This window comes from Grammomys surdaster, unplaced genomic scaffold, assembly GCF_004785775.1.
Source record: "Grammomys surdaster isolate TR1022 unplaced genomic scaffold, NIH_TR_1.0 125877, whole genome shotgun sequence".
Classification (NCBI taxonomy): Eukaryota; Metazoa; Chordata; class Mammalia; order Rodentia; family Muridae; genus Grammomys; species Grammomys surdaster.
The window spans coordinates 1,783,377-1,802,444 of NW_021620702.1; the positions used below are offsets into that span (position 1 = coordinate 1,783,377).

Here is a 19,068-nt window from a genome sequence, read left to right on the forward strand (position 1 = left end):
CATGGCTTTCTATAAATATTCCCTAATTCATATGTTAATTAAGCACTAACTATACACTATATACCTATAGTAGGACATCAGCCACAGAAGCCTCCTAACACAGAGGGGAACAATAGAAGCAAGATTATTGGATAACTGGGTAACAGCTAGATTCACAAGGAGGGCAGGGATGGTCAGGGTGGAGCTGGGTGGGGCAGGCTGAAGAATGAGCCCCAGACTCCAACATACACTGTTAGGATTTCACTCAAGTCTCACCTTCTCAGTGAGTCCTTTTCTCTCTGCATTCCTTTATTTTTTTACATTTTTATTTATTTATTGTGGTGGTGGGGGTGCCACAGTGAGCCACAGTGTACTATTGGAAGACATGGGACGCCTTGTAGAGTGGTTCTCTTCCTCTACCATGTAGGGTGCTGGAAATGAACTGAGGTCCTCAGGCTTGGCAGCGGCCTCTCCTTTAAGCTGTCAATCTTCTTTGGCCACACCCATTTCTCAGACCCTCTCCTGCTTTATTTTTCTCTCCTGGATCTACCCCCCTCTGTGAACAACTCATTCTCATCTGTATCCTGTTCCCCTGAGAAGGTGAGACATTCCTGCTAAAGTGGTAAAGATTTCTGTCTGTTCATTGCTGACCTCTGACCTTAGGGAACTGTAACCTGACACATAGTAGGTCTCTGTCAATATTGGCCTTTCCTGACCACATCAAAGGTCAGCTGCCAGGACTCACTAATCACACCTATATCAGAAGCCAAAGCCATCTTCTCCTTTGAAGCTGGCTTACCTATCCTGTTTTTCTCTCCCTTCTCGCTGGAATGAAGTTCCACCACAAGAGACAGATTTTGGCCTCTGCACTTGAAAGAGAGCCTGGCAGATAACATATATCCACTGCATTCTAGGTCAATGAATCATCTCCCTTCCCACCACCCATCACCTGGGGTCTACCAGATGTCTTTCCCGGCCTTCTCTCCACAAATCCTCACAATGACTCTGGGAGACCAGTACTGCTCTCATTCACATTTTAAAGAAGAGAGAATACACATACACACACACACACACACACACACACACACACACACACACACACGAAGACCCACTGTGGGCAGGGCCAGCAATGAATCCCAGGCCATTTGATGTGCAGGCCCTTGCACAACGCCGGCCAGCATTTCGAGCTATGCTTTTAACTGTTATGGTGACATGACCTCCCACAGACCAGGCAGTCACCACACCTCTGTTCTGCTGAAGGGACAGTTGTCTGCCACCTCCAAGTCACCCTGCACACCGAAACTGGACTGATGTTTTCACGCATTGCATTTAATCATCTTACTGTTAAAATGTCTTCCATGGCTCTTTACTGAAGTCCATGTTGTAAAGTGGTACCAGGAAAGTTAACCGGCACCTATAAACACATTGCAAGGGGATGGCTCAGTCAGGAGAGGGCTGGACAGGAAGATCCTGAACTTGATATCCAGCCAAGTTAGACAGCTAAATTATCGAGCTCTAGGCTCACTGATACCCCATCTCAGATGATGATGATGTTGATGATAAGGTTCAGGGTGAGGGAGACGCCCAACTTTGCCCTATGGCTTCCACAAGCACACACACACACACACACACATGCACACCTGCACATAAGAACTTGTAAAAAGATGACAACGTCCTCTTGATTGTGACACTGACCTGACTCTTACTTCAGAAATATTTATGTCAGAACTGATCAGAATCCAGAGGACAGATGTGTTATGACAGACATTCCTAGCCCTGCCCCAACTCACCAATTGGAATTCTCTAGGAATGGGGTCAGAGAATGTCCATTTTAACACCAGGGGTACCTCTGACAGTAGCTTAACAGTTTTCATCTCTAGGACACGCGGCAAATGTCAGGCAATACTACATAGGCCATCGGCATCAAGATGTGAGCAGCCCTGTCTTACCACCATGTTTCACAAATCAAATCTCCCTCACTCATGTTACAGGGTTCAGAAAGGCTTAGAACATGGATGAGTCGGGGCTGGTGAGATGGCTCAGTGGTTAAGAGCACTGACTGCTCTTCCAGAGGTAATGAGTTCAAATCCCAGCAACCACATGGTGGCTAACAACCATCTGTAATGATATCTGATGCCTTCTTGTGGGGTGTCTGAAGACAGCTACAGTGTACTTACATATAATAAATAAAATAAAAAAAAAATTAAAAAAAAAAAAAAAGAACATGGATGAGTCACGCAATACCACATAAATCTATACAATATGATATAAGCATGCGGTCAACCCTTTTACTTTGGATGTACTCAAGCCGAGGATTGTTACGTTTCTAAAAAACCAAACAAACCAAATAAACACCCTATCCTGCCATAGCTACACAATGATTTGAGGGAGACAGAGAAATCAATGAATAAACCACACACACACACACACACACACACACACACACACACACACGATGCACACTTGCCCCAGCACATCACTGGGATTTGAGCAGTCTATTAGGTCTTTTGCATTCTAAAAGATCTGTTATCATGGCGGAGATAAGCTTTGTCAAGAGGATGTTCAGGGACTCTCCAGCCAGCATCTCCGTTACTCATATTTTACCAGGCTTTGGAAGAGCCCGAGTTTGTCTTTGCACATGGGAGGCCACTAGACCCAGCATTAGCTCTTGCTTTCTCCAACTACAGACAAATACTTTACCAGTTAGTCATCTCTGAAGCCAGCTACCCCAACTGGGAGGGTCCCAAGGCACCGAGAATCACAGTATTAAGTATTAAATCTATGTTCTTAAGATGTATGATATACACAGAATACACATACATATACACACACACACATACATATATATATCACAAATATGATTTTATATAAAGATTGTGAGATCCTTAGCTGTGGCTTAGCTTAAGACTCCATCTAATTTTTCTTTTTATATCATATAAACAGCCTAGAAAAATGTTTTCTTCCAAAAAAAATGTAGGAAAAAATAAAGGGGGGTAGGGAGTAACAAAGGTCAAACTACTTTGAAAACTGCAGTTTAAAAATAGAGCTATGGCAAGTACTGAAACTGAGTCACATCATGTGATTTGATGCTTTTTTTTCCCCTTGCAATTTCAGAAATGTATTTAACAGTACTGATAATCAGCCGAGATTACTTTCAAGGACTTCTCTATACAGGAAAATGTTCTATCTATACAATGTAATATAGAGGATATCAACGCTTTAGAAATAACCATATATTGCAATATTCAGAAGAGCCCTTGGGAGATAACTAAAACCTTTGTAGAAGGAAACCACCAGAGAGGTAAAATTTTCAAGACGTTTCATGGGCATAAAAACCCGTTTTCAGTCTCCATATTGTAAGAGCAGGCTCCTCACATAAATCACCACCCACAGGGACTTCCTAAGCTAAGCAATAATTGGGCCTCTCATTATGTGAGTACAAAACTTGGGCTGCCCAGATGTACTGTGACCAACAAGAGGGAAAGGAAGTGAGATTATTGAGGCTAATTTGACACACAGCCTCACTAACGCCAAACACACACACAGAAACAGCATGTGGAAGATCCGTAACTTTCGGGCGTCATTCTGGCCTCTAGCTTTCTAGCTAGAGGTGATGGTATTCAGGTCGCTACTTAGTTGCAAGGGAATTTCATAACTTCCTCACATGCTCTTTGGCTCTGGACCCTAAGCCATGCTAAACTACAGGCTGTTACTCCACCCTACCCAGAGCAAAAGAAAAAAAAAACCCACACTGCCGACCCTCAGCCACCACTGAACCAGGCTCTTAAGCATGCTGAGAGAATCTGCCAAGACACAAGACAAAGACAACAGGATAGAGGGATTCTGAAGGGCCCCCTTGGTCAGTCAAGAATAACTCCGATGCTGCAAGATCCCTTCCACTCAGACGCCATTAAAACATGAAAAAAATAGGTATTAATACTAATATGAAAACTTTTTTTTAAATTTGGTGTTTATTTGACAAATACCAAGTGCCTTTTCTTTCATTCGTCTCTGGTTCTGATCTGTGGAGAAACCACATCAGTATCAAATGCCACTTAGTTCTTATTCAAACAGAAGAAAGCAGACAGGGCGGCTGCAGAGTGACTTGGCTGACCTGGGCCTTCAGTAAAAACAAACCACTATAAATCACCAGATGGAAGCAATTGGAGAGTGATCACTTTAATTGATTGGCCAGCTCGCCTGAAGTTTACTGTATAACTTCAACCCTCCCAACGCCTTTACAAATAAAAAAAAGGAAGAAAGAAAAAGAATGGTGGTTTTTATCAAACCATGTAAAGAATATGTTTTAACTTTGGAGACAAGCAAAAATTTTAATTACTCAAGATCAAAATGGGAAATGGCTTGATTTTAGAAGTTAGACCTAGAACATACAAAATGCGTCTTCTAAATGCTGCAAAGACAAGACGTTCCCAAAACCGGCCAAGTCCACAAACGTAAATGTTATCTGCACTGAAAATGCAGAAAATTTGACACAATTTTAATTTTATCTGAAAACTTTGCAAACCAACACTTTGACTTCACTTACTGATTTAACGACATAGGCCCATGTTTTCAGTTGGGGTTTCTAACCCTGATTCCCACACCAGGAGCCATGGTCAAGAGGTGGTGGGAGGTGGCTCAATTCCCAGCACTTACATCCAGCAGCTGATAACAGACCCAGGGCATCTAGTGCCTTCTGTTGGAATCTGAGGTCACTTGCACTCACATTTGTGTAAATCCACATACACACACATAGCTAAAAATAACGATGCCCCAATGGCATATAATCAACTCCCATTAGCCTCACACAGTGAGTGTGGTCATTCTCTACAAACATTACCGTAATGCACAGTTCCTATGCCAACCGATACGCAATGCCAGAATTTTAAGTTCTAGTCTACAGAAGATAATCGAAGCTCAAAGTAGCTTTTTTGAATCCTGGAAGTCAAGTTAGCAAGTACAATGTGTAAAGTATGTTTGAGAGAGTTGCAGTTTGATGGATGGCCTCGCAAGTTCCTCTCTGGGTTCCATTCCCAAGATCATAAATAAACATAAAATAAATAAATAAATAAATAAATATTCAAAATTTAGAAGTGAAAATAAGTTAATCTATAGAGACCTTCTTTGTTAGGCCTTGGGAAGGGTATTCAAAGTTTGCTTGTAAGAACTGCATGCTATTCCATACAGATCAGTGGTTCTAAACCCCTCTAATGCTGCAACCTTAGAGCTCCTCTTGTTGTGGTGACCCCTCCCCCAACATAAAATTACTTCATTGGTACTTCATAACTGCAATTTGCTACTGTTATGAATCATAGTGTAAATATCTGATATGCAGGATATCTGATATGTGGCATCCCTCCCACACACAAAGGGGTCACGACCCACAGGTTGAGAACCACTGATCTAGATCTCATCCACTGCTCCTCTCAATATACATGGGAACTATGCTGGATTCACTTACAAAGATAGCTGTCTAATATTTGCAGAGATTGGTCCCAGGTTCGGAATGGTCTCTAATTCATTGTTGTTCAGCTTCCTGGAAACACCAAACGAACAGAAAAAGCCAATTAGATCATCTGAAATCCAAAGACGTGGAAACAATTTACGATATTTAAAGACATCAGTGAAGTTAAAAGTTTGAAGGATGCTCTTATCACCCAAAGGTTCGTCCCATGAAATGGTCCGAGGGGTAAATACTTTGTGCAACCCTCAAAAGGGAGACAAGTGGGACTCACACTTCTTGAAGGCTTTGAAGGTGGCTCAAGGAACTCGTCTGGATAAAAGATAATTTGTTGTGACTCAGGTCCCTGTAAGAAAACAAAAGTCATATTACAAGTAGTTTCTTAAATGTCACTAATATCATTTAATGACACACTAGGCAGAGTGCGGGCTTTGAATTCTTTCTCTCAACACCAGTGACAAGCAGAGAAATAATTGGACCATTCTGTCCACAAATTAAATGGCAACCAAATGCCAAAGTCAAAACGACAAACTCTGAAGACAGAATTAGTTTAAGAGGCTGGCAGATTCAAATCCTTGAAGCCCACAAGCATTTTAAGAGATGTTTTCTGGCACTTGGTGAACAGATCTTTTGTGAACTGTGCTTTGCTTCATCGTCTCAACTCTCCCCCCCCCCCAACCTGATACAGTGACATCATAGACTATGAAAACTGGCTAATTAGGCAGGTTACTGAAACAAGGACTCTGAAAAAACACTTTTATTATCACAAAATTAAGTACCAAAGTCCTTAATGCAGTCAAAGAGATCAGAGGTTGACATCCATGAGTATTTACTTGTTTCAATGTGTTAAAGGGCTAGATTTCTAGTGGTCTGTGTGTGTGTGTGTGTGTGTGTGTGTACACTCCTGAAAGTATATGCTCAAAAGGATATACCACAGCCTGAATCCTCTCTTTCAAAAACTCCTTGAATTTCAACATCCAGCAATGCAGCGCACTATTTAAACCACACTAACCGTCTAATAAAGCCTGGCCAATGCTACAAGTATCCTGTGAACATATTTTAGACACTAAAATAAACGTGCTTCTGACCCAAAGGCTCAGTCAAACTTAGTAACAATTCCCACAGGCAACAAAGCACTAAAAGTTACAAACTCCTGTCTATATAGTGTTCTGGGCTGGAAAGTCTACTCAGCACCAAGATCTGAAACAAGGACCAAAATCTAACAAATGTTTCAGCACCCTGTCTACATGGCGCTGCCAAACGAGTATAATGGAGATGAAATGGCAGAATAGCCACTCAAAAACAGGCTCAAGCACAGTGTGGCTGGAAGCTCCTCTCTGGAAGAGGCAAGCTGATCTTAAGTTAATTCTTCAGTGTTTAAAACGAAGATTTTTTTTTAAAATAACCAAAATGTTATACAATTAAAGTTAGTTGCTGACAAGCATGAGCCATATAATGTACGTACATCAGAATGCGCTCCCACAAACAACAGAAAAATAGAAATCACACACTCAGAGAAATAATGTTACTTTTTGCTTAGTTGACAACTCAAAATTAAGGATATTGTCATTCTCCAAGCTTTTAGCTTTGGGAGTAAGCCCTGATTTCTGTATTTCACCTTAAAACAAAATAAAAAAGAACTTGCAAAGATTTTATTTAAGCTTTGTTTGCCTAAAGACCTACCAGACAGTAACAGACATGAGTAGATTTGTTCTGGTGGAGTTATAACATGAAGGGGGGTGGGGGAATCTGGCTCAGTTTTAAACTATAAAAATCCTGCAATTACAACCACTGCTGTGCACGCTCACCACGCTGGCTGGAGCCAGACACTTTCCCTCACAGTCCAGCCCAAGTCCATCTGGAGTTCATCAAGGAAGCCGTGAGCCCAACAACTCACGTTAGCAGTCAAACAAAACCTGTGTGCTTTAGCACCCCAGATGGACACAGATTGCCCACAAGCTTTAAAACACAACCAAGAAAAGAGCCCTCCACCTGGGCCTTCAGCCTCGCTCCACAGACAGTCATTTGGAGCCACTTAGCTCAAGAATGCTGAGCCCGCCCCCACCCAGCATTGTTTCCTGTGTTGGAAAGCAAAGGGGGACAAATCTGGTATTTACATTTAATACAGTTAAATTTCTTTTAAATTAAAAGAAAAAGGAAAGCTAAGAACTGTTCTCTGCTCCCTGGAAGAATTATTTCACAGGGAGAGACAAGGAGCAATGAGATTTGGGTGCTCAAAGTTGTCCACCAGTAAGGGGATGAGATTTTCTGAAACAAAAGACCTTTGAACTAGGAGCAGGCCTTCAGCCCAGTGCACATTCTGAGGACACTGGTTGCATGTCCTCCAACAGGAGCTGGCAGCTTTACATACTTCAGTTATTGCAAATGCTTCCATCCTGAGCTCTGTGTACTATTAAAACCACATATGTGGGAGAAAAAAAAAAGGCTTCTTAAGTGACTTTTACTGCTACAGGCTTAAAGCCATGAAACTTTTAATTTACCTAAATTTAGATTTTCAAGTAATATATGTTTCAGAAATAATTACCTTCCTTTTAGAGGACACAGTGTTTCCCTTCGTCTTCCCTATATTGTTTTTATGGCTGGAGCACTAAAGAGAGATGTGGGGATACAATGTTTCCAGTGTTTCCTTGAACCCAAGAAAGAAACTAGTCCCTAGGGAGGGCAGATTCATCATTACGTGTGTTATGTGTAGTTCGGTGAAAGAACATCTTCCACAGGAAACTTTTTTTTTTTAAAGACTTGCTGTGATGAGGTCAATAGATAGGAACAGAAAAGAGGTGCTAACTAATTTACCCAGAAAGGAAAGCCACGGGGCACAGGCCTAGAAACATCAACCCCCCGCCCATGTATATTGTAAAGTCAATCTCCGTTTTATCAAGTCAGTGAGCGTATGTGAAAATTATTAGTTTTACAACATTTGGTTCTAGCTATCATTCTCTTCTTTCTAAGCATTTGGAAATCTGACTTCCAATTCAAATTTGAACACACAAATACAGCGTAGCTTCTTAATCAATCCCACAGGGGCCTGCCATGCTGCTAACTCAGCAGAAATATGGAAAGCCGAAAAAAAACAAAAAGGCAGGCCGTAGCTGTTTTAAAACCCTGATCCAAAGCGACTCGTAAATCAGCCTGTTACGCTCGAGCTTTAGTCTGGAAAATATAGAGAAACAGCTGTGGAAAACATAAGGACTACTGCTCCCTCCCCACCCCCAACAGAACCCTGTTCCAGAAGATTCATAACAGGCAGCACCAGAGAAGTCACACACGAGTACAAACTACCTTTCGGACTTTCTCCTCAGCCCTATTAAGAACTCCAACATTTCTGCGTGATAAGATAAATCACCTGAAAATCCAGCTAAAATTTAATAACACTTGAGGTTCCAGTTGGCAATCAAGCAATTCACCCCCTTTGGCGAAATAACGTTATTTTAACAAGCCCCCCTCTTTGGCTTCAGAGCCCCAGAGAGGCACAAAGCTCTTTGACTGAGGCTCCGGCAGTAACTTTTTTAACAGCGACTTTCATTAAAGAACTGCAGGTTCCTTCTGAAAGCAGAAGCGAGTACAGTGTTATTATTGTTTAGCTCCAACTACTCAGTTTTCCACACAAGGCTCTCCTACAGCAATAAAGGACAACTGAATAAGGTGGGGAACACGTGCATGCATACACACACACACACACACACACACACACACACACACGAAGCACAGGCATTCCTAACTTGTAGCTTCAACAAAGGGAACAAAAGACACACGGCATATTCTGAACTTTCTCATAAACTATTCCAAAGACAAACGTTTGCTATTTTAAAAGCCCAAGGAAGGAGGGCTGTGGGGAACAATACACATTTTCTATTCACTCCCTGGTCTTGGAAGCCATCTACTTAAGAGCTTTTGTAATTATGTAAGGTTTAACTAAGGAGCAACTCACGCCTCCTTAGGCAATACACAAAATAACAGGGGAGAAGGACTGCATGTTGCCTTTTGCTCTTCTCTGAGGTGAGGAACAGACCTTTGAGAGTAAACAAAGGAAACATTGGCAATAAAGAACCTGAGACCACATGGCTTGGTGATGCCCCCAAAGACGGTCAGAAGTCACAGAAGTACAAGGATGGAAAGGCTGTTTGAGGAGTGATCACAGCGGGGCTCCTGACAAGAGACCCAGTGCTTATTTATACAAGTGGGATGTATTTTCACATACGTTTAAGGAATGCAGACGTGTATTGAGACAATTTACTACTGGCGGAAATGTAATTAAAGACTGTGCTAACCAAATAAACTGTAATTTGTTTTTAGTGTGCCACCAAATTATCTGCAAAACAAAATCCTAATTAGGTCAGCTCCCTTTCAGAACGCTTAAATAGGTATCAAATGCCCCCCCCCTTTTGATTCAACTCAACTTCCAATCAAGGTCCATACAGTTTTCTGAAATCCGTCTACATCCAGTGGGACACCTGTCATTGAGAAACTACTAGGTAAAGTTAGACTTAGTAAGCATTTTTAAAGGCACTCCAGGGAGACAAGTTTTCCCCTCCACTCCTGTATCATCCAGAGGTGCCCACCTCCCGGCATTCCATGCACAGTTCCATGTGTTGTCAGTAGAGCCATTTGGCTTTCAGGAACTCAGCAGCGTGACCCCCCACCCGGCAAGAGGCAATTGAAAGGAATTAGCCACAACTAATTGAAAGTCTTCCTGCTTCAGGCTCAAGTCTTTATCTCCCCTGCCACGAGTAATAAAAGCTGCTACATCAGACATTCCATAATCAGCCATTAAATATCAATCCAATTCTCGTTAATTCTATTTCCTTATTAAATTCCCTTTTAAGAGAGCGTGTTGTTTGATGGTCAACAGTTTACAACTGATGAAAGAATTTAGGTTGGGACACTGGATCAAAAACAGGATTGCTTAAGCCGCCTGGCCACTATTGTCAAGACCTACGATTGTTTTAAGAGGTGAGAAGGTCTGAGAGGCCTAAATTTCAGAATTTTTAAGTATGACGTGATCTGATTTCTCTTAAACGGGACAACTTTTTTTTTTTTTTTAAGTACAACTTTTGCTTTTTTGCTTATGGCTTAAACGCCCCCTCCAATTTTAACAAAATTAGGGGTTGGGAGAGAATAAAGAGAGTTGACATTTGTAAGGACTCGCATTTCCAAGTAAATTATATTTTCTTCCGTGTTCTTCCACACAGTTGGCAGTGACTTCGGATTTTCTGGCTTCCCAGCTAAAATCCGCCAAACAGCACTCAGCGCCGGCTCTAAACTTCCCCAGATCTCGGTTCTGAAAACCTACTTTCTTCGCTTATCTACCCGATCAGTCTTCGCACCCAATTTCTCACAGGAACCAAGACGCATTACAAAGTGGCCCGGGAGCGAGGCTGATGGTCTGCTAATGTGAAATTAAGCACAGCAGGGAGAAAAGTCCGTGCTTGAGCAAGGGGGTCCTAAGAGAAAGGCGCGCCTGCAGGGTCTGTCTAGGGACAGGCAGGGACCCTAACCACTGAGAAGCTACAGTTGGGCCAGTTTCCTACATAAACTCAAAAGAAAGCCTACAATGTACGGTGTCTCGAACAGTGGCTCCCAGTCGCAGGCGTCGCTTCTGCTGGCCCAGGGGTGGCGACCCAAGAACCCACCTGCGCGGATGCAGAGGGAGACTGAGTCCCCCCCACGGGGTTCTGCTAGCGGCCTGGGTGCTGCAATGTGCTCTGTGAGCCCCAGGCCTCGGCGGACTCTTCTCGTCCCGCACCTCTGGCGGGACGGTCCCCTCCACCCCACCCGAATGATGTTGATACTCACAGCCGTGTGACCCAGGCCGGGAGAGGGTCGGGAAGGCGAACCAGCCGCCTCCGGCTGCAGTCCAACAGGTCCCCGAGGCAGTGGCAGACGGCTGGGCACGGGCGCTGCACAGCGTCGTCCGAGAGCTGCCCGGGCGCCCCGTGGCCTCCGCTCCCTGCCGGGCCCGTGCGTCCCAGCCCCGCGCACAGCAGCAGCCCCAGCGCCGTCGCGGCCGCTCGGAGCCCGGGAGCACTCATCGCCGCGCGCCCCGCCGCCTCCGGCTCGGCCCCGAGCTCTGCAGTCTCGCGCACCCCCAAAAGCACCGACTCCCAGACCGGGCTGGACACACCGATCGCCGCCTCGTGCTCCTGGCCGCTCAGTCCCGGCACGGAAGGCCTCGCATGCCCGTCCACAGCGGGAGAGCCAGGAGCGGAGGACCGGCAGCCACGGTACAGGCAGTCCGAGCGGAGTCCGAGAGCCCGATCGCACACAGAGAAACTTTTCCGCCTGCGGCGGGCGGTGGGACTCGCTGTCCCGGCGCGGAGGAACGGCGAGGCGGGGCGCGGAGGCGGGCGCGCGCCTATTGGCCCACCGGGCACCCGCGGCCACGTGACAATAACAAGGCTCCAGCCCCCGGCCGGCGCCCGGGAGAAAGTGGAGCTGAGATTGTAGGAAATTCCGAGTTACATTTTCCAGCGTCTACAGCCAGCAGTCTCCGCTATGTCCTGGGAACCATAGATCCGATGGAATGAGAGGGCAAGAGCGACCCAGCGAAGGACTGAGCCGGCTGGCGCTCAGAGCTGCAGTTACTTAGGGGAAAGTTTAGGGAGTACAGTAAAAGTAGGTGTGGTGCAAGGCTTTTCAATTCCTAGCGAGAGAACTGCGTCGATTATTTTACTATTGGCGGATGAAACAGTGGCTTTGATGAAAACAGTTTTAATATCGGTGCCAGTGGGGTCTTTTATGCCCATAAATTGGAGATATATATTATAGGTATGTGTATTTGTATATGATGTATTTGTATAGCCTGGCAGCCCAGCACTGAAAAAAAGAGGCAGACGGACCTATGAGTTTCAGCCCGGCCAGGACAACACAGTGAGACCCTGTCTCAAGTGTATGTGCATATGGATGGATGGCTAGATGGATGGATAAAGGACATGATTTCGAGTATGGTAGCTTGGTTTAAAATAGATGGAGCTGGAGGGAATTATAATAAATTAATAAATAACTAAATTAATAAACGAAATAATAAATTAATAAATCCAAGCTGGCAATCAGATTCCAAGCAATAGCTAAGAGTAATAAAAGCAACCACACTAATATATGCTAAGACCTGGAAAGAAAATACATGCGCGGGCATGCACGCTCAACCACCCACGTGCACACACATGCTAACACACATGCGAACACACACACACACACACACACACCCCTAGGTCTACCTGGCTTTTGAATGATGACGGTCTTGACTGAAAAGTCTATCAAACTTAAATACGCTTGCCTGTCTGTGGGGTATATTGAGGGAGGCGGTAGAACTAAACTCCCAGGCGCCCAGTGAAGCCTGTGTGGATGTACTCTGCCTGTAACCTGGGCAGCAAGGTGTTGAAAGTGATGGAGACCTCAGAGTCGCTCGCTCTGCTAACCCCTCAGGGAAAATAGGCCCCGAAGAGATACCTAATACTTTGTGGGGGTGACATAAACTAATTTTAAGGCTCGGTTTCTATAGGCTGCTTGCTGCACGGTATCTGCCCCAGCATGTCTGTGACTGGGGCTGTTCAACCAGTTAGATGCTACGGGATGAGATAGCTGGTGGAATTGAGACTTTAACCCCATGCCCATTGACTCGCACTGTAGCATTCACCTGTGTAAGCACGGCCATTCATGGAGAAATAAAAGACTCGAAGTTGACCCACCCTAGTTTAGGTAAGAGATCTCCTCCCCTTCTTTCTGTCTGCCTGTAGCTCTACAACGGTTTAGAACGATAGATAGTAAATAGTTATCATTACGGGCTTCCATTAAGAGTCACTACAGTCGGGCTATGGATTTTTCAAGTTTGTCTTGCTTGACTAATCTGCATAAGGAAAGTCAGGTTTGCCACTCTGATGGTTTTAAAAACAAGAGAGATGTCAGTATACCCGTGCCCGTGCCATTACGTGGAATGGGTGCCTGGGCTTGCTCCTGAGGTGTCAGGGAAAATTGAAGTCTGTCATCGTTTGGCGATCTTGGGCTCACTTTTCTTGGGTACACTCAGTTTCACTTTCCGCATGAGTTAAATTTACACTTCTCTGCTTATATCCACATCTCATTCTGATATCCTGATTTCCAGTTTAGAACTTTCTCCTAAATCACGCACACATGCGGGCGTGAGCACGCGCGCACCCCCCCCCCCACCACACACACTTACCATCACATTCAAATGTGATGTGTCCAGAATCATGTTTTCAGCATCCCTGAACCTCACTCCTTTTCTTCCTGTGCTTACTGTCTCAAAGAAGGATGCTTCACTCCATCCAGGTAAAAACCCTAGACCCTAAAAAGTAAGCCTACATCCTTAGCACCGTCTGTATAACCGACCAGCGTGTTCTGTTGAAGCAAACCTAGAAAGTAAGTACCATCTCCATCTCCTCAGACGTCATACAAACTCTGACCCCATGGGTCAAGAGGACACCTCCTTCCGCCTCCTTCCCACCGTCTGGCACTCCAGTTCTCTCCTCTCAATGCATAGACAGCTTCAGAAAACTCAAACCGGTGCCCAGGATCCCACTGTCTGATTACCCCCGTGGGTTCCATTGTCTGGGAAGTAAAATTTGAAATCCTGAGAGGACGTGTACAGTTTTTCTCTCTGCATTTGGCCGCCAATAACCTCTTTAGTTCACTCTACCCACCGCCCCCGCCCCCGCCCCATAACCTACAACCTGCCCCATTTACCGCGAAGCTGAATGTTTTCCTCTTTCGCTTTCTGCTCCTTCGATGCCTGTCCCAATCACTCTGCCCCTCCTTAGCCTGGTCCATTTGTACATCAGGAATCCTTTCCAAACACACTTCTCTACTTAGCTCCCCCGGCTCCACCCCCCATTCACCGGGCTGAGTTTCTTAATCAGCTAGTTGGGAATACAATCAGAGCTTTATCAGGCTCCCATCTGTCAGCTCCTTAGATAAGTCCCGGTCACCCTCTGTCCTCTCTGTAATACTTGCTGACTGTGGCCTAGGTCTCCTCTAGAAGCCTCCCTGTTAAACTCTCCTTCACGTGTGAGCCCCTGACAGTTAGTACCTGATCCTCCAGAGGTCCAGGCTGGTTTGTGTTTATAATTACACAATTAAATTAAGCATGGAGTTAACCAAATAAATATGAGCATAAGAGGAAGAAACACTCATTTATGATAATGATAATTTATGATTTATGATAATTTATCCTTTATGCTAATCACCTGGGAGCATGGGAAGTATCCTTGAAAGGTAACCACTAAAGCAGCAGCATCAAATTATATTAGAGAGAAATACCATTGTAAAAATGGGAAGGAGAAAAAAATTTAAAAATTAAAAATAAATATATAATAAAAAAAATGGAAAGGAGAAGCTTAGGTCACTTAATGCTCCTGTAACAAAACACCTGCTACTGGACAACTTACAACAAGTAAGGTGAGCACGTGCAAGATCAGGGGTTCACATCTAGAGAGAACCCTCCTGTTGCACCATTCCATGGTGGAAGACATGCAAGAGAGGAAGAGGGGAGGGAGAGGAGAGGATGAGAGAAAGGCAGTATTTATCCTTTCATCAGGAACCTGCTGCAGCCAAATGTCATCAATGCCATCCAAGAAGCCAGAGAGAAGCCTTCAAAGTCAACAGCACTGCATTGGAGCTAAGCCCACAGGACATGACACGGAGGACACATTCTATCTATGGGGATGACCATTCTGGGGCCCACAGGACATGGACACAGAGGACACATTCTACCAAGGGCATTCTGAGACTTTAGGATCTTCATCACAGTGGGAGTGTATTTCCTACTCTAAGGATAGTTTGTTGCAAGGTCAAGTTTGGCCCCCTGTCCCTCTCTTTCCCTCTCTTGCCCTTGCTCCTTCCTTTCTGCCTCTGCTTCCCTGTGTTACAACAGAAAGTCTGACTATTTTTCAAAGTGCCTACTGCAGTCCATTCCGTGGTAAGTAGGTTCCCTAGCCAGAGCTGCTTGAGGGTGGGACTTTTCCTTGTTTTTATTGTTTTTTTTCTTTTGTCTCTGGTCAGTGTGTGATTTGGTTGGCAAGTTCAATGCACACTAGTACTCTCTCTCTCTCTCTCTCTCTCTCTCTCTCTCTCTCTCACACACACACACACACACAACTGGCAAGTGACAGACTTTCTTATCTTGAGTGCTGGCAAGGCCGCTGACTCAGAGATAAGGAGCAATAGAGGTGCTAGATTGTCAGTTTTAACATCCAAGGACAAGCTTGAAGCTGAATTGCTCAGCCCTTGCTTTATCATGACAATGAATGACACGGTTTGTGTACCTGTGAACTGTTGGGGGGGTCGGGGGGGGAGATAAGGCAGGGGAGAATGAGGAGTGCAAAAGTCCTAGCTAGAGTTGCCAAAAGGAAATGTTCTCTGCTCAGTAATCTAACTGGGAGCGTCCCCTCATTAGGGAATTAGAACAGATAGACTGTGGTCACCTCGGCCTCATGCATACAGACACACACACACACACACACACACACACAAACACACTCAAGCTGCAGTTTCAAACAGAAAGCCGAGTCTTGCTCTACAAGTATCTGTGTCTAGAAAGAAAGACGTGGCTCCCCATCCGGTTTTGTCCAGTTGGCTGACCGCGTGGTATTATTGGAATTAAAAGCAAACACTGTTATCTGGACGTTGACTTAGCTTCAGATTAAATACATGCTGCCTTACATTTTATTTATTTCTGAAATCACCTGCTAGGACGAATATGTGATCTGAAGGAAACTCACACTGTGAGTAAAAGCAGATGAGGAGGAAATGAACTAGGTGCTGCTTGTGCTCCTGGCTCCTACCCTGTTGTTAGGGAGCTGGGCAAAGGCGGGGTGCCCCAGGGCACTCACCAGGGGCTCCCCACGAGGGTTCCTTAGGGTGTTTTCAGTCTTTCCAATGCCTTCACTCCACCCCATCCCCCAACAAACATCAGTCCTTAAAGTCCACTGGGACATCTCAACTACGAAAGGCCTCCCTAAATCAGTCCTTTTCAGAGTGCAGAACACCAATGGGGCAGCAGGTTGCTGAGGCAGCCACCGGAAGTGGAGAGGTCAGAAGGGGAAGTGCTATAGATCTCTATAGCCTGATAGCTCCTCACTACATTTTCCTCTTTAAGAAAATGGCTCAAAACCAATGCTGTGCTGCACAGTGGAACCTCGGTAACTTAAAAGTCCCATCTCAAATCCAATCCTTAATATCAATATATAGAATATGTTTTAATAAATACATAGTAATATATTTATTATAAATAATGTATGGATTTATATAGAGACAGAAGCAGAAAGAGACATGGGTTGGGAGGGCGGAAGTGTATGTTTGTGCGTGTGCCCCATGAGAATATAGTGTCCATAGAAGTCAGACAAGGCCACAGGTCCCCTGGAACTGGAGTTACAGACAGTTGTGAGCTGCCATGAGGTGCTGGGAACTGAATCTAGATCCTCTGTAAGAATGGCCAGTGTTCTAAACCACGGAGCCACCTCTCCATCCTGGAGCCATTGTCTTTACGTTACAAGTTATCAAACTCTCTTCATTCTTCAGAGAGGTCAGATGGGTGAACCTCCATTTACTACTGATGTCACTGGAACTGACTGGCCTTTTAGCTGTTCAACGATAATGAAATTGGGAATTTAAGAGATAGTATTTTGTGACCTCACTTCCGGTCCTAAATCTATTGTTATGATAGCATACTGTCCGAATTTTATTAGGATTTCTATTACCCCATCTCAAGAAGCTATGCATTAACTCAATTTTCTATTATGTATGCTAGGAGAGCAGAAGGAATTATTGAGCATATTTACAAAACAGGACTTCTATGTGCCTTTGGGAAATTCCTTGTGAAATGTTTTTCTCCTACTTCTTGGATAAACGGTTGGGCTACACTATTTTAAGAATTAATTTGCATTCCCAAACCATGAGAGAGCTCATAAACTATTTATTTGATGCTTTTATTTACAGCATTCATCCTCTTGGACATTTTATTCAAGCCTATCCTATTATTAAGGTATCTTCATGTTGCACATTCTCAGAACCGAGTGTCCTGAACTAGGAGCTCAGCGTCTGTCCCTACACAGGAGGACACACTCTATCACACTATCAAGTATTTCAAAATAGAAAACAAGAAGTTGGTTTTAAACTGTCAGTCTTGTCCTAGAAAAAGGCAGGATAAATACTGTACTGCAAAATATTTGTATTTTAATATAAGGCCAGTGAGATTGTTCAGCAGGTAAAAGCTTCCGCTGACCATCCTGACAGCCTGAGTTCAGTCCCAGGGATCCATGTAATAGAAAGAGCAAACCTACTTCACAACTTGTCCTCTGACTTCACGGTACTGGCTTACGCATGGAAGCACGCACACGGGCATGCGCAGACACACGCATGCGCACTAAATAAATAACTCACAAAAAATGTTAGCCAAAACTCTTACAAAGTTCCATAGTGCCCAGACATTAAAACACACAGTTCCCATTGGAATATTGGCATGGAGCCTGTAGGAGCTGAGGAAGCTCGCTATCTCACCACCTCACCCAGCGTAACTATCTGCGCTGCAATCCTCCATTCCACAGCTTTGCGGGATGGGGGTGGGCGTTCATTCTTTTAGTTCCCAGAAATGAATCCCACCTTTTCTCTTTTCTCTCATTTGAACTCTTCTGTACCCATCCCAGCCCCAACTCCCGGAGGAAAACTGGAGGGTTCAGCCTGCAATATTTTTGAATCATTTCTATGCAATTTAAAGAATCACAGTTATTTTCAACAGGGGCTCACACACAGTATACATTTTTTGATGTGCTCACCAAAAGAGAGGAGCATTTCTTTTCAGCTTCTATGGTTTATAGAGATGAGCATGCAAACCTGGAAGTAAGAGTTCTTTGTAGCTCCCCACATGTTAGCACTCGGCATTTGCAAATTCCTACAATTCATTATCACCATTATTCTTTGTGTGGTGATGGGGATTAGCCCTACAGTACCACACATGCTCTACAGGGACTCTGTCACTGAAGCATCTCTCTAGTGTTTGGTATTGACTCTTGAGCCAGAGTCTTAGGAAGATTCCCAGGCAGGCCTCAAAGGTTATGTCCTCCTGCCTCAGCATCCCAGTGCTGGCAAGAGAGATTTTTACCATCACACCTGGTGTCTTAATATTCTTTAAGTGTCCAGTGTGTACTAAACCATTGATTTCCTACAGAGTAGAGTATCCGCATATTGTCAGGTATGGAAACCATGATATCAGATGCTAAGAAACTCACCTGTGTTGGAGTTGGAATTCCATCCTAATCCATCTGACCCCACAAGTCGCCCCTCACCCACTATGACACACCCTTTCACTGTAGAGTTCGAAGATGTGGGTTTCCAGAGTCTCCCTTAATGTTGCCAAGAACAGCTTTCAAGCCTCCAGTCCTGGAGCGACAGGGGAGTCTGGCATTGCAGCTGCTACCCCTCCCTCTTTTAACATTGATTAAAGTTGGGTAAGATGGCTTGTGTCACCGCTTTAGAGTCTGGTCTGTAAGAGGGAAGGTTAATGCCCTTGCCTCCATATCAGAATGAGGCTTAAGAGTTACTTGAGAACAGTCCTGCCTTCTGAAAGGTTTATTCTATTACATAAGCCCACCCCAACT

The 19,068-nt window shown here is 44.5% G+C and overlaps 1 protein-coding gene across 1 annotated transcript in view; it reads right to left on the reverse strand.

The window, feature by feature from the left end:
• The window catches only part of Lrig3 (leucine rich repeats and immunoglobulin like domains 3), a 49,295-nt gene extending 37,554 nt beyond the window's left edge, over positions 1-11,741 (reverse strand). Inside the window, exons 1-3 of the mRNA XM_028752117.1 lie at positions 11,255-11,741; positions 5,715-5,786; positions 5,441-5,515 (exon numbers count right to left, since the gene is read on the reverse strand). Of these exons, the coding sequence (XP_028607950.1) occupies positions 5,441-5,515; positions 5,715-5,786; positions 11,255-11,490 (383 nt within the window). The 5' untranslated portion in view covers positions 11,491-11,741. The remainder of the gene's footprint in view (positions 1-5,440; positions 5,516-5,714; positions 5,787-11,254) is intronic.
• Positions 11,742-19,068: the final 7,327 nt, after the last annotated feature.